General features: G+C 40.3%; 2 protein-coding genes across 5 annotated transcripts in view; one reads left to right on the top strand and one right to left on the bottom strand.

Annotated features, from left to right (window-relative positions):
- Nucleotides 1–640: 640 nt before the first annotated feature.
- Nucleotides 641–10815, top strand: LOC119008291 (copine-3-like). 2 transcript variants are annotated; one of them, XM_037078388.1, is made up of 17 exons: nt 641–879; nt 1474–1623; nt 2082–2261; nt 2735–2809; nt 2902–2973; nt 3072–3152; nt 4486–4575; nt 5493–5591; nt 5732–5818; nt 5930–5989; nt 6116–6249; nt 6464–6518; nt 6651–6702; nt 6796–6929; nt 7768–8004; nt 8288–8400; nt 9389–9527. In XM_037078388.1, the coding sequence occupies exons 2-16, from the start codon at nt 1492–1494 to the stop codon at nt 8396–8398; spliced, it is 1599 nt and encodes a 532-aa protein (XP_036934283.1). In that variant the 5' UTR covers nt 641–879; nt 1474–1491; the 3' UTR covers nt 8399–8400; nt 9389–9527. The 2 variants fall into 2 exon arrangements, with proteins under 2 accessions (XP_036934283.1, XP_036934282.1); XM_037078387.1 differs by lacking the exon at nt 8288–8400 and having other exon boundaries at nt 645–879; nt 9389–10815.
- Nucleotides 10816–11267: 452 nt separating this feature from the next.
- idi1 (isopentenyl-diphosphate delta isomerase 1) overlaps nt 11268–14587 on the bottom strand; it is a 7132-nt gene continuing 3812 nt past the window's right edge. For all 3 annotated transcript variants that reach the window (XM_037078392.1, XM_037078394.1, XM_037078393.1), the window contains exons 5-7: nt 13862–13992; nt 13632–13736; nt 11268–12042 (exon numbers count right to left, since the gene is read on the bottom strand). In XM_037078392.1, coding sequence (XP_036934287.1) covers nt 11830–12042; nt 13632–13736; nt 13862–13992 — 449 coding nt within the window. In that variant the 3' untranslated portion in view covers nt 11268–11829. The remainder of the gene's footprint in view (nt 12043–13631; nt 13737–13861; nt 13993–14587) is intronic.

Genomic DNA, 14587 nt, shown 5'->3' with positions numbered 1-14587 from the left:
AGTTCCATATTTGATTTGACGTTATATTTGGTGCTTCTGCATGACTTTGTTGAATGTTAAACAAGGAGAATCTCATGATAAAATGTATGTTTATACAGATATAGATAAGGAATTCACTCTGTAAAGGAATTAATCAAACCTCACTTTTCTTACTGTTATCAAAGTGGCCTAATAAATTTCACAAAGTGAACGTTTTGCACGATTACAGTGGCATTGTCTTATATAACTCTTTATCCGTTTTGCATGTTTATACCATTTGCACCGCAATAAAATATCTAACCTACATAATTGTCAGCTCTTCCTTCAATATCTGCAAAAATAATAGATCAAGAGAAAGATCACCTTTTGTGTTGTCTGTGCTACTGCTTGTGTCGTTACATTAAATAAATACTATGTGTTTTCAAAAAGTAGTGAGGTGACGAAACTATAACAGCTATATTCATGACTGTGACTGTGACAAACGTGTAATTTTTTGGCACAACTCAAACGGGATCAAAATCTATACGTCTCCTCTCACCGACTACAGTAACATGTTTACAGTGTGTCGGTTCTTTGGCATCTTCCCCACCGACAAAAAAAAAAAAAAGACTTCCGCTAGAATTTTCAAAATAAACCGTCCAATGTTGTGCTGAACGTGTAAATACGCGCTGTGGGTATTGGAAACGTGGGCGTTTGAATTGCAGCAGACATAATGATTTGGCACATTGAAGGCGGGGCTGAAAGATTCAGCTCCAGCCTAACGTAAAGAGATGTCACGGCAGCCGTTTTACATTTGAGAGGGCGACTCCACCCTACGCAGCCACAGTTTCGCGCAGCACTATTAGCATTCCGCAAGGATTGTCCCCCAGTGAATCCCGCAGGGTCCCACACTCTTCTGAGGTAAGCTGAATTTTAATTCGCACCGAGTTATGTGCGGAAGTTGACGTTGTTAACCAGTAATCCCTAGTTTGCTATTTACTACCAGCCAAGTTAGCGTACTAGCGCTAGCTGCTGTACTTTCTCTCACTGTGCGTGGTCAGTTTGTTTCCCCTTCCCTCCTGCCAGACACACTTCATCTGTGCTTTCGTTATTGTGTCACATTTTCCATGAAGCTCATTTTATGGTCTACTAGGCCATGTCACACTGAGGTGTCAAGCTCGCTAGTGAATCTCCACATTTCGATGTTTGTGGCGTTGCGTTTGGGTGTGTAACGTAGGTTACAGTGACCGTGTTGAACCAACCCGTGGAGGTAAACTAAGACCCATAAAACGACATATTTGTGTGTTTGTTTTCAGCAGCATTTGCCCTTTAGTAGTAATCTGTTAACACGTGTGTTCACAAAAATAAGATATGACTGACTCGTGTTGACCATCTTCTTGACAATCTACACTTCACAGTCAATTGAGTTTGTTTGGAACAGCGACCACACAGTCATTCACCTGGGAACACTTCCAGGTTGTGTTCACGCAGTAATGTTCATCTGTGCCTGTACAGCTCGCTACCAGTCAGACCATGGCTGCTCAGTGTGTAACCAAGGTGGAGCTGACGGTGTCCTGTGACAATCTCCTGGATAAAGACATCGGCTCCAAGTCTGACCCCCTGTGTGTCCTGTTGATGAGCAGCTCTGATTCCCAGTGGTATGAGGTTAGTAGGATTGCTGGGTTTGGGTTCATTTGTAATGCAACAGACCGTAAGCAGTCAGCACGTTCACTTCGAAGGGCAGCTCTCCCAGAGCCCAAAGTGAAGTTTCAGATAAATCCTTTTGTCCCACAGACATTTCAGAACCTAAAGAATCTTAATTTACTGTCATGAATAACAACAAATAAAAGTAGCAAAAATGCCAGAATACAAACAGTACATTTTAATGGGCGTGGCAGCTATGTCACTTTTCTTTGAGTGGTGTAAATGATTGACCCCCTAATGGAAAATCATTGCTTAAAGCAGAGGTGACATAATTTCCATTCCCTGTTTCATTACAGCAAATGTGACAGTACACACTACCTTTTATGACTTTGTTACAGGTTACAGCAGTTGTGTCGATGTCTTGAAATGTGTGTAGTAAAAAAGAAAAAAGGAAACTTAAAGCCAACCTTTCCCAACAGGTGGAACGCACAGAGAAGGTCCAGAATTGCCTCTGCCCAAAGTTTGCAAAAAAGTTTGTCATCGACTACTACTTTGAAATAGTGCAGAAACTGAAGTTTGGGATTTATGACATCGACAACAAAACTATTGATCTGAGTGATGATGACTTCCTGGGCGAACTGGAGTGCACCTTAGGCCAGGTAAGGCGTTCCTCTCTGTTGTCACCGTACATGTTCGCACAAGGCCATCCTTAAGTGCCTTAATCTGTTAGATAATGAATCCATTTGCAAGTGTTTGACTCAAATGTGTGCTGAAGGTTTCAATTCCTTACTTCCAGTTTTAATGAACAGAGTGTTTACATGTTTAGATGCACAGTTCCCAAACAGATACCTACACAGAATCATGCAGGATACATGCTGCTTATGAAATAACACACCACTGTGTTACCATGCGAGAGATCAAGAATGAAGATCAGCGAATAAGTGGTTGCAGGGTAGACACTCAGCGTAATCTGACCTCAGATGTTGATTCTGCCCGATTGTTTTGGATGTTGTTTCCCTTGTGGCCTGGCGGCTGCTCTGTTGTGTACTCTCTCGCTGAGTTTATTCATTGTGCAGCTTTAGATGCGGTTGCTTCCCCTTTAACAACTGCCTTATTTCTTACTTGCTTTTAGGTCGTATCAAGTAAAAAGCTGACCCGGCCGCTCGTGTTGAAGAACAAGACCCCTGCAGGAAAAGGGACCATCACAGTGAGTGGCAGAGAGAGCTAAATGTGAAAAATGTTGCAGTGTTGTTCAAGTCCTTTGTTGTTTATTCATTTCTCCTCTTCTCTGTTGCACAGATCAGTGCAGAAGAAATAAAAGATAACAGGGTGGCAAATTTTGAAGTTGAAGCGAGGAAGCTAGACAACAAGGTTTGGATCAGACTGAAATCCGAAATGCTGTCGTTCATTTTTAGATAACCAGGTGCATTTAACTCATCGGTGTGTTTCATTCCTTTAATCATTTACAGGATTTCTTTGGGAAGTCTGACCCTTACCTTGAATTCTACAAGCAGACACAAACTGGGTGGCAGCTGGCTCACAGGACAGAGGTGAACACACTCACGCAGCACTGTAGTAATCTGATCTTAACAGTTCATTTCTTTCCTATCATGAAAGTATGGTCCTTTTTCCAGGGAGGGGTCATCAGCTGACGGTGTGCAGTTTATGATGCTAACCTTTTACCAAACACTTCCATTCTTTTCTCATTCATAACTGTCTGTGTTAAAAGAGGAACAACTGATGTCCTGAGTGTGTTACACCACAGTCTTTGTAATAACACGCACGTTGGGCCACACTCCCATCTGTCCAATCAAAAATCTAAGTCTGTACGTTGGGATAAGTGCCTTATGCAACATAAGATTCTGTAAACCTCTTTCTTTCACTAAACGACAGCACTGTTATGCCACAAAGGGATAATTTGATTTTAGATACTAATGCTAAATCTCATGTTGTTGATGTGAATGAGGAAGTCGATAACGTATGGGTTGGGGTTGAATTTCTGTTTTTCCGGCCTGTAATACCACTCAGCTAAATAAGTGTACCAGGTTGAAAGCAACTGTTGAGATCACTGGACTCATTTGGAGTGGTTTCTCATCAGCTAATGGAATAAAAGCAAAACACTAAAAAACGTATGTGGTGACAGTGGACCAAAACATCAGTGCACAGCCACAGCATTGCACCCTTGATGTGATATTGTGATATTTATTCAATTTTTTTTTAAAACAAAAAAACAAGGCAAAATATTTGTTTCAAACATGGAACAAATAGGAAAACCTGTATTAATTACAATTGCAGAGGTGTCGAAAGAATGCTGTTTGTGTCTAAGCAGGGTGTTTTGTCTTAAATTTGGATTCTTGAATTTGTAATAATGAAAAAAAAGGAATACTCTTAGTTTTTCGTATAAGTAGACTGAGACCTTGCAGCAGCCTGTAACACAACACAACACAGACAGACTCTGAATAACAACTCACATCATCTCTCCTGCTAACGCCTCCTTCTTATCTAACTCAAGAACATGAACACATGTTGTCCTGCACCTCAGCACCCACATTCACACTCACAGAGGAAAAAGTGCACTGCTGACATCAGTTTGCATGCTAGACAGATAATTAGCTGCCAGTCTTTCCAGCACTGACAGGATCCTACAACCGGCTCAAACCATAAGGAATGCTCTTTATGGTTTCTATTATTTCCCTAAAGACCATTTTCTTCCTGTCAGTTAATGAAGAACTATGAACAATTTATAAAACATGTTGACCTAATATTTTACTAAAAAAGGGATGACTGTAATATGATTACAGAGGGACTTAAAGAAGTTCCATGTAAATACTGTATGTTTTTGAAAGACCACATTTTTATAATTCTCATTCTTTTTGTCCTCAGGTGGTGAAGAACAACTTGAATCCAACATGGAGACCCTTTAGAATCCCCCTGCAGTCTCTATGTGGAGGAGACATGGACAAACCTATAAAAGTACCCACATTACTTTTGAAAAATATATATTTGTAACCTTAACTAAGTGCACATTTTGAATGTGTCTTTAAACTGCCACTCACACCTGCAATTGCATTGCTCCTTCTGTTTTGATATCAGTGAAACATATATACATAGGTATGACATAATAAAACCCTTCTTGGGGAGTGTAAATTTAGATTTCAGAGCAAAACGATGTTTGCTCTCCCAGATATCACAAAACATATTTACTGATTGGAGTGTATTCAGTACTATAGCTTGATGATGTATATTTTTTTAACTTCTGAAGCAAACATGTCAGGAAGGAAGCTGTTTCCAACCACACAGTGCAAGTGAGTTACCCAGCGCCTCACAGTGTTTGTCTTCTTCCATCTTACATCACTAAATGGGTGAAGTGTGAATGGAAAAATGGGAAAAATACAAGACACGACCTCAGCAGAGCATCCAGCCTTCCAATTTTTCTGTTACCCAACTCAGTCCTGCCATAAAAAAAAAACATTTGTCTGAAACAACACATTCTCCTGTCATTTTGCTGTTAGGTTCTGTCTAGTTCACTGGTATTCCAAAGAGTTCTCTTTTGAATCTCACTTCGGCATGTTTTTTTTGTCCGTTCTGTTTTCTTCAGCTGCAGTTTTTCAAACTTCAAGGGTCAATTCACTCGTCCTTCAAAAAAACCTCCCTCACTGACTTGTAGTACGTTGCCTCGCATATAGTTTAGTTTTTATTTGCTCAGTGAGTGGAATTTTGAGTTGTCTGTGTGAGGACAATATACAAGGACTTTTCCTTTTAAAAGCAGTTCATAGTGAGGTCTTAATTATTTTGGGTGAACTGACCCTTTAGTTGTGTTTGTTTGCTGTGTAAAAGATGTAACTGTTTTAGTGTTCACCGCGTGACCCTTTGTTTCTACCTGCTTCCAGGTCGAGTGTTACGACTATGACAACGATGGCTCGCATGATTTGATTGGAACATTTGAGACCACGATGACGCGCCTCCAGGAAGCATCGCGAACATCTCCGGTACGTGTGTTGTCACACCCAAAACGATGTAAACAAAGACAAACAACATTTCAAAGATGCTTTGGATTGTCTCAGCCAGGTCAATTTCATGGTCCGCTGGCACTGACCCAGACACCCGTGCTCCTCTGTTTCGCCCTCAGGCCGAGTTTGAATGCATCAACAGTAAAAAGAAACAGAAGAAGAAGGGTTACAAGAACTCTGGTGTCGTGAGCGTCAAGCTGTGCCAGGTATTGTACTTACTTTTTGTTTGCTTTTGGTGTATTGAATGTGTTTACTGATGCGATTACTCCATGGCCTTCAGTAGCAGCAGCTTACATATTCTCCAATCCTCCCTGTAGGTGGTGAAGGAGTATACCTTCCTTGATTACATTATGGGAGGCTGTCAAATCAACTTCACTGTAAGTTTTGTTTATTTTTATGACATTGGGTTATTGAGTTACTTATGAGAACAAATTATTTTATACGATTGTCTTTTCATGCATTACCTTCACATCTCCTGACCCCCCCCCGGATGTTTTTGGCAGGTGGCCATTGACTTCACAGGCTCAAACGGGGATCCCAAGTCTCCTCAGTCGCTGCATTACATCAGTCCTCAGGGCGTTAATGAGTACCTCTCAGCCATTTGGTCTGTGGGAAATGTCATCCAGGACTATGACAGGTATGTATGGCACACAAAACAAAGTCTAGTATATTTAAACTTCATATAAGGATTAATAATTTATGAATGATAATTAATGAATATCGACTGTTCATTTTTTTTGAAGAAATACCCCAATTATGGATAGATGGATGGATGGATGGAATGGTTTGCATTTAAATGACCAAAACATTCAGTCACATATGTAATAGTGTTTTGTGTCCCTCGTGTGTAGTGACAAGATGTTTCCTGCCTTTGGCTTTGGAGCCCAAATCCCTCCAACATGGCAGGTAAGACCGGCATTTCACTGTGAAACTACAAATGCATTCAAAAGTTAGGATCGTTTGATTATCTGAAGGAGACGATACGGTGGTTTGGCATTGGACACGTATCTGATGAAACTGTGTTTTACTCTCAAACAGGTCTCCCACGAGTTTCCTCTCAACTTCAACCCGGCAAATCCATTTTGTGCAGGTATGTTTACAATTCATTGCACCGTAGATGCAATTAGACAAATTATCCGACCGGTTGAAACAGATTATTTAATGTGCGTGCGTGTGTGTGTAGGTGTTGAAGGTGTGGTGGAGGCCTACAGGGTGTGTCTGCCGCAGGTCAGACTCTACGGTCCCACCAACTTCTCCCCGATCATCAACCACGTAGCCTGCTTTGCCAAGCAAGCCCTCCAGCAGACCACTGCATCAGTAAGTATCTCTGTTCAGCCAGACTCGCAGCGAGAGTCTCATCCAGACTCACATTTAACACATCAAGTAGTTCTCCAACTGTCAGTTTATTACAAAGAAAGACAGTTTTGTAGTTCATTATTTTTCATCAGATTTAGTTGTAGTCTCTTGTTTAGATTTAGCCCTGCCACTGTGTGTAGCTAACGTTATGTACACTTGAAGTAAACATTTGGTTGATATATCAGGCAGGATGGGAAAGGAAGTCTGTCAGTACTCATTTATTCCCTTTTGGCATCATTTGCAGTAGAGCAGGATGATTTGGTTAGGGATAGGATTAGGGTTGTTTGATAGCCACAGGATTTTATATTACCTCAGTAATTGTTTGTTAAAGCTATTTGCAGACGCCAGGCTCACAGTCATTGGATTTGTGTAATTTGGTATGGCAGCAGCTCAGTCCTTATTGTAAGAACCAGAGAGCCGTGCTTGGAGAGTAGTTGGAGAGGTAACAATTCTCTTCCTGTTACTGCCAAGGTCACATACGGTGAACGGGAACAGAACGGTGCATTTCGGGCCCATTTGTTGCTAATGAAAAAATGTGTACATTTGTATGCCCATGGGGACATACATTGCTGTCGGTATGCTTGATAATTTGATAAATCTTGAACTATCCTTTGTTTTTTAGCTCTGTTTAACTTCTTAAAAGTGGTAATGCCTGTGTTGAAGGAAATAAACACAATAATATACAGCCTGGTGTAGTGCCTTCTCATCGCTCTTATTGCAGGGAGGAGTTGGTTGTAAAAGAAAAGTAAATGATTTGCCATTTGATCGCTGATCTGCTCTCTCTGCTGTCTTTCCGAAGCAATACTATGTTCTCCTCATCATCACTGACGGAGTGATCACAGACATGGACGACACACGCAATGCCATCGTCAATGCCTCCCGTCTGCCCATGTCCATCATCATTGTCGGAGTAGGGAATGCTGACTTTGGCGCTATGGAGTTCCTGGATGGAGACGATGGACGTCTGCGCTCTCAGACTGGCGAGGCCGCCATGCGAGACATTGTCCAGTTTGTACCATTCAGGCAGTTTCAGAATGTAAGTCACAGTGCATTAGATGCCCGTCTATATTGATTTATTGATTTCTGCTGATTTTTCACAAATATTGACTCATTGCTATAAGAACTGCATGCATTTCAAGCTTTTTTCTAAACATTTGCTGGGTCATTTTCATTTAAACTGGCTTGTTTTAAAAAAAAAAAAAAAAAAAAAAGTAAAAATCCAAATCACCATAGCAGTGGTCCCCACACACATGCCCAGACCCAGGGCTTCCCAAATCTCACTTAGCTTCCTTCTGCCTTGTTTATTTATCTCTTTTCAGGCGCCCAGCCAGGCTCTTGCCCAAAGTGTATTGGCCGAGTTACCTCAGCAAGTGGCCTCCTTCTTCAGTTTATTCAAACTGAAGCCTCCCCATGAGCCCAGTCCTTCATAGGGGTACCCCTAATATTTCAATCATAAACCCTATCGCCATTCTAGCCTTTGCCTGGCCTTTAAGAATAACCTCACTGCTTCACTGCATGTAGTTTTTGCTATCCTCATTCATTTTTTAACTCATTCCACCTTCTCAAACTGTTTTACTGAAGATGCTCCCTCAGTGCTTCGTGAGAGAGACAGTACAACATATTCTGTTGTACTTTCTGTCTCTGGATCTGAAGCACTGGTGACCAGTCGCAAACATGTTGTTTATATTAAAGGGAAAATTCCACTCAGAATTCCTAACAGATAGTCAGTGAAATGATTGGCAGTTCTCTGCTTATTTCCTATCATGAATTTGACTAATTCTGACGGCTATTTTGCCAAATGTAGGCGACATGATGTCATGGTATTTTCAGCAGAGAAACAATTACAGCATGATATTTTCCTATATTTTAAACATATTGCAGAACATTTTCGGTGTCCTGCATGAGTCATCGGCCTTCTCTCTAGACTCATCACATTATCAGAACATGGTGTGCATGGCTGCTTTGTGAACAAAATGCTGCATGCCACAGTAAGCACAGACCCAAGAAGACTAACTGGTTGAAGCTGTTTGAGCAGGTTCATTTATTGTTCTGAATGGTACAGCCAACCATTGGTCCACAATCTGTCATGACCACTTGAATTTTAAGTGTCTTTTCAAGGTGGATCGTTTAAAGTTTGAAGCTGGACAAAAAACTGTCACTGACTGAATACATTTGATTTATATAGCCCAAAATCACAATCACATTGCCTCAGTGGGCCCTACAACTGTTGTAATTTGTTATTTAGAATTTTCCTATTTGACTGTCTTCATCTTCATGACCTCCTACTTCCCCCTCATTCTTCCTTCATTCAGTTTAATCAGTAGTGATATTGATCACATAACCAGTCTTTTGAAAATAATGTAGATGTTCTTCCTCTCACCATTTTGCACAATTTTTGAACTCCTTCTTTTGAACCTCAGGCTCCTCGAGAGGCACTGGCCAAGAGTGTGTTGGCAGAAGTACCAGGTCAGCTGGTGGACTTTTTCAATACCATGAAGCTGATTCCACCCAACTCCACCAATCCTGCACCAAACCCCTCAGGGACCAACTGATAACTACAAGGAAGAAACCAGACAAACCCTAGTCTCATTTCCTGCAGACCACAGCTTCATCTCATCATACAATCTTTCCCAGCTCGACCACTTTTATTTCACTTCCTTAATGGAATACCAGCATCCAGCTCGACAACCACCGCAACCACACACAATACACCATACATAAGCAGTATCCACAAAGATCCAGCAGTTGTTGAAAATTACCAATTGTGTTCATTTTAGCGTTAGTCACTCCATGCTGCTGCAACTTTACAATAGATTCCATTATATAGCTTTTAAGCTGAGGTAGAGGAAAACAAATGCCTTAATTATATAAACAGCATAGAGATTTAAGCATTCCTTGTTTCTGTAGTACTTGCTCAAACAGGAAACCATCACTGTCTCTGCCGAAACACTGCACTGGGTATGAACTAGCCTTCTGTAGTTTATAATTCATCATACAAGTGCAAAGTATTTCTGCCTGTTTAAAGGCTTTTAGGCTCTAAGTTATCCAACTACATCTCATATATGATGTTTACATCTTATGAGCAATAGCTGAAGCACCACTAGTAGCATGATCATGTACAAATAGCCTAATAGCTTTGTAGCTGCTGCTGTCTTGGCACATGGAGTATACAGTCACAACCATGTCTGTTGTTGCACTTGCTTTCCTATGCACTCTGATATAGTAATGTTATGTACTAAAAAGACCCTAAGATTTTTGTATTTTACAAATGAAATGCCAAACTCTGCGTGTAGGTTATAAACCATTGTACACCCAGAGCTATTTACACCTTGAATATGAATCAGAAATATCGTGACAACAACTGGAAATTAGTTTTCTTTGTTCATGATAGCTTTGGTTGTATTGTGCCAGTCTCATCACCCCTAGTATGTTTGGGAATGTACTGTCAACCAGCGTGCCAGTTACATTGGTTACTTTGCCAACCTTTTTATTTTGTTTTACTTTTGATTTAATCAAGGTTTCATCCCAGTTTGGTAAACTGACCTCATATATCAATGTTTATCAGTATTAAACTCTGTTAAGAAAAGTGCTATAGAAATAGTCTAAAAAAATGTATCATTAACATGTCATTATAGACACTAGATGCAGTTCTGTCCATTCATATTTTTAGGACATGTACGTCTAATTCCATTGGGATTTGTCAGTTATTTTTATATGGTTGTACAATGAAAGCTAGAATAAACATGTTCTTATGTATCACGTGTAATAGCTTTAGTGCTCTAGCTGAAAAGGATAATGTGCCTCAAGTGCATCAAGCTTGCCAATAAAGCACCTCCTATCAATACAATACATGGTCAAATTCACTTCTTTGTAGCCCATGGGACATTCGCAGCATATCAATATATCGATGATTATAATACATAAAAAAATATGTATGTATCATGTATGTATGTATGTATGTACATCCAGTTGTAATACTTCTCTCAAATTGTGAAAATGTGAGCTTTGGTTGCCACCTACTGGAAGGCCGAGTGAAGAACAGCCTTCTGCACATCTGTGTGACCCATGATGGAACTTAACATTTGAGATATTAATGGTAATATCCTACTATAGAGATTTAGCCTTTTAATGGAAATGTAATTAAGAAGTAATTGTTAAATCCTTTTATTCTCAGATAACTAAACATGTGAAAACTATATTTTCTCATCTGTGGAACCACCTCTGCCTGACAATATGGTCTCAAGAGTTTTTTTTACATTTTGACCAAACATCCTTTGGATGCAAAAAAATGACTGCCAATGACCACAAACAAACACTTTATTGTGGAAAAAGAGTACAAAGATACAGCTTATTCACAGATATCATTGTCAACAATATACAGTGTGATCGTTCATCAAAACTGTATGTGGAGACACTATTCATCTCAAACCTAATGACCTGTCCTCAGGCACTTTGAGTTTTTATATAAAAATAGGCTATTCTCTTCAGTTTTCTACCTTATAATAACATGCTAAATGACTTCTGTTCAGTCAGTAAATCCAGTGTGCAGCTTATCAGAATTGACTAACAGATGTTTGTGTTTTCTTAAATAATGACAAGCATCAGCCTACCAGCTCTATCTGCGTCTTTTGTGTAGATGATTGCACCTCGGAGCTATAAACCTACTGTTAACCTCTCAAGCAAGACTTAAACATTCTCAGCATGTAGAGGTTGTACTTTTACTACTACCTTGACAAAAGTAGCTGGTGATGCTTGTTACTCGACATCAGAGAGGTTTCTAGCAGCTCAGTTGTGCTCGTGTCAGGCAAGTACAACCCAAGGATTGAAATAACTGGAGCTGGAACCTGATCCTGGTTTGCGGTTACATGCGGTGGATGTTGTTGTGATCCATGAACTGCTTGAGGTTCTGCAGGTTGTCCCACCACTTGAAGAGGAAGGTCTCTGCGATGAGGCTGAACCAGGGTGTGATCTCCAGCTCCTTGCGCTTGGCCTTCTCCAGCATCTCCTTCAGCTCCTCCTTGCTCACGTAACAGTGGCTTTTGATCTCATTGGGGTCTGGACTCAACTCCACGTTCTTTGGAGAGACATAACAAAGACAAGAGTATATAAGGCTGACACATGATGCAGGTACAAAGGTAATTACAATCCAAATACACACTGGTGTAAGTGTTAAGCTTTATCAAGATATAACTATATTGGATTTTGTGATTGTGTTTTAATCATATGCACAGATAAATTATCACCTCATGACATTCTATCAGTAGTGGACAGGGTGCTAATAACACTGATACAGTACTATGTTAATCAAGTGTCAGCTACCACTGCAGGGATCCATGACAACTGTGGCTCTGTTCTGTCTTTCAGTCCAGCTTTATTGAAGTTTTAATGCAGAATAACTATTTGGTTGAAACTAAAAGTTAAAGTTAAAGCAGGCATAATCAGTATTTTACATTTTGTTTCTGTCAGCTCTATAGAGCACTTAGTGTCTTTTAACTCACCATTTTTCATTTTCTGTTCTACAACGTCATTGTTTTTAAGACAAAGTTAGAAATGTTGAACTCTGGAGACTTTGGCAGCTAAGGAGCTAATTCTGATAGTGGAGACCAAAAACAGAGCTAAAAGAGACTAAATATTGGACTTAAGCCCTTTTCACACAGGACTAGTATCACATTGTAGTTGTTCTGACCATTTTCTGCATGTGTTAAAAGCATTAATAAAATATGTGAAGCTCATTCAGATCAAGTCAAGGAGGCTTTTTACCTGAGCTTGATTATGATAAACTTTGGTTGTTCTTAACCTGAATATAGCCCATCTGACAGCACAGCTGCTGACGCTGCTCAACATCTTATGAGCTGCGATCAAATTATTCAGTTGCCTGACTAAAGAAAACAGACGTCAAATAAAATATGACCCCAAACCAAAGTGATACCTATTAACACAGGACTAATATTATCACATTTACTCTGTGTTTGGTGAAATATGGAGGATAAATGTGGTAGGTTTACTTAAATTACGGACATGGCAGATTTGCACAGGAATAAGATCACAAACAACCTTTGCAATAATCAGTCCCCAGACAATACTAGTCCTGTGTGACCAGAGCTTTAGATTTGTCAGGTGAGCACAAACACTGCTCCAAGTCATGGTAATGTCCCTCCCTATCAGCTGAATGTGTGAATAAGCAACTGTTTGCTTTCAAGTTCACCAGATCAGCTTGAAAAGTGATATGTCAGTGTTATGTTTACAGCTTGTCACAGGCAGTGCAGCTTTAAGCATACAGTTTTCTGAAATATAAATGCGTGTTTATCATTTAAAATCCCAGACTAATTAACAACAAATACTATTCTGCCAGGATTTTCAAAACTCATCTAAATGAAAAAATATTCCATCATCTGCCCAAAAAAACATTTGTAATCTGTTTCTAAAGCTATAGTTCTTTGAAATCCGAACAAACTAAATGGCAGCGCTAGATGGCATACATCCACCTGTTGAACAAAACAAGTCAGGAGATGTCATTTCAATGATGGCTGGTATTTGGCTTTCAGAACAACTGATGTTTTGCTTTGTCACTTGAATGTATTGACAGAAAAATGGTAGCCGGACAGACAGCCTATGTATCCTAGTGAAACTCAACTCCAAGTCAAACAGACATGACAGTGCTACCTTCTGCATGAAGAGGATGTAGTCGATCTCGTGCTCCCCCCACACACCATCTGACTGTGCTTTGTAGTGGATCCTTGTTAGGTACGTCATTTCATCAGGTGTCACCTGAGGAGCGGCGGGAATGAAGACGAGATCAGACAGAAGGAAAGATTCTTTGCAGTCTTAATGCTGAAAGCAGGACCATGACAAACAAACACACACCCACACGGACACACACACACACAGTATACCTGTTCCATGGGGATACCCAATTCAGCCTTGAGTCTCCTCTGGGCTGCTCTCCTCACTCCTATTGCATCCTTCTCCTCCAGCTCACTTTCTGTGTGTAGAGGATGACTGCAGCATGTATTTGTGAAACAGCCTGAACACGCACACACACAGACAGACAGACAGAGGTGGTTAAACAAATTGCCAATAAATGCAATAATAGTGTTTTCCAAAAACAAGTTCCCAGTATCCACTGGGACTTACTTAAATTGCTGGTTTTGTCTGACCCAAAGACAGACATAACCTGAAAATAGTCAACCTTGAAGAAGATTGTTTATTTGCGTAACGGAGGACATAAGTAACCGACTGATCAAAATCATTTTGGTCCACTCTTGCATAGCCAGTCTAATGTCCACAGCACTGTAGAAAGCTCTGGCTTTGCATGTCTTTAAAGCAATCACAATCATATTCATCTGAGCTAAATCAAGGATGCAGCGACAGTGCCACTGAAAAATATTGTCACCAGCTTAAAATGGCTGAATCCCTGTAAAAGTAAATGTGACATATGCTAGCTTGATTACATTGTCCAGTGTCCTGTACAGATCACAGGTTGGGCAGCCCTGGACGCTGCCTGGAATGTTGTCTTATACTTGGTCCACGAAATAATACATGCAACAAAGTTTGTTAAGGTACGTGTGTCACTAATTGTACCGTAGTGGATCACAAGAGTGGTAGGAGGAATAGAAACA

This window comes from Acanthopagrus latus, chromosome 19, assembly GCF_904848185.1.
Source record: "Acanthopagrus latus isolate v.2019 chromosome 19, fAcaLat1.1, whole genome shotgun sequence".
Classification (NCBI taxonomy): Eukaryota; Metazoa; Chordata; class Actinopteri; order Spariformes; family Sparidae; genus Acanthopagrus; species Acanthopagrus latus.
The sequence above is the reverse complement of the archived record's forward strand: the minus strand, read 5'-3'. Positions and strand labels throughout refer to the sequence as shown.

What these genes read in the sequence shown, in the direction of transcription:
- LOC119008291 (XM_037078387.1), top strand. Translation starts at nt 1,492, where the DNA reads ATGGCTGCTCAGTGTGTAACCAAGGTGGAGCTGACGGTGTCCTGTGAC. An exon ending in ACATGGACAAACCTATAAAA is followed by an intron (nt 4,576 to 5,492) that starts GTACCCACATTA and finishes ACCTGCTTCCAG; the next exon opens with GTCGAGTGTTACGACTATGA. An exon ending in AAATCCCTCCAACATGGCAG is followed by an intron (nt 6,519 to 6,650) that starts GTAAGACCGGCA and finishes ACTCTCAAACAG; the next exon opens with GTCTCCCACGAGTTTCCTCT.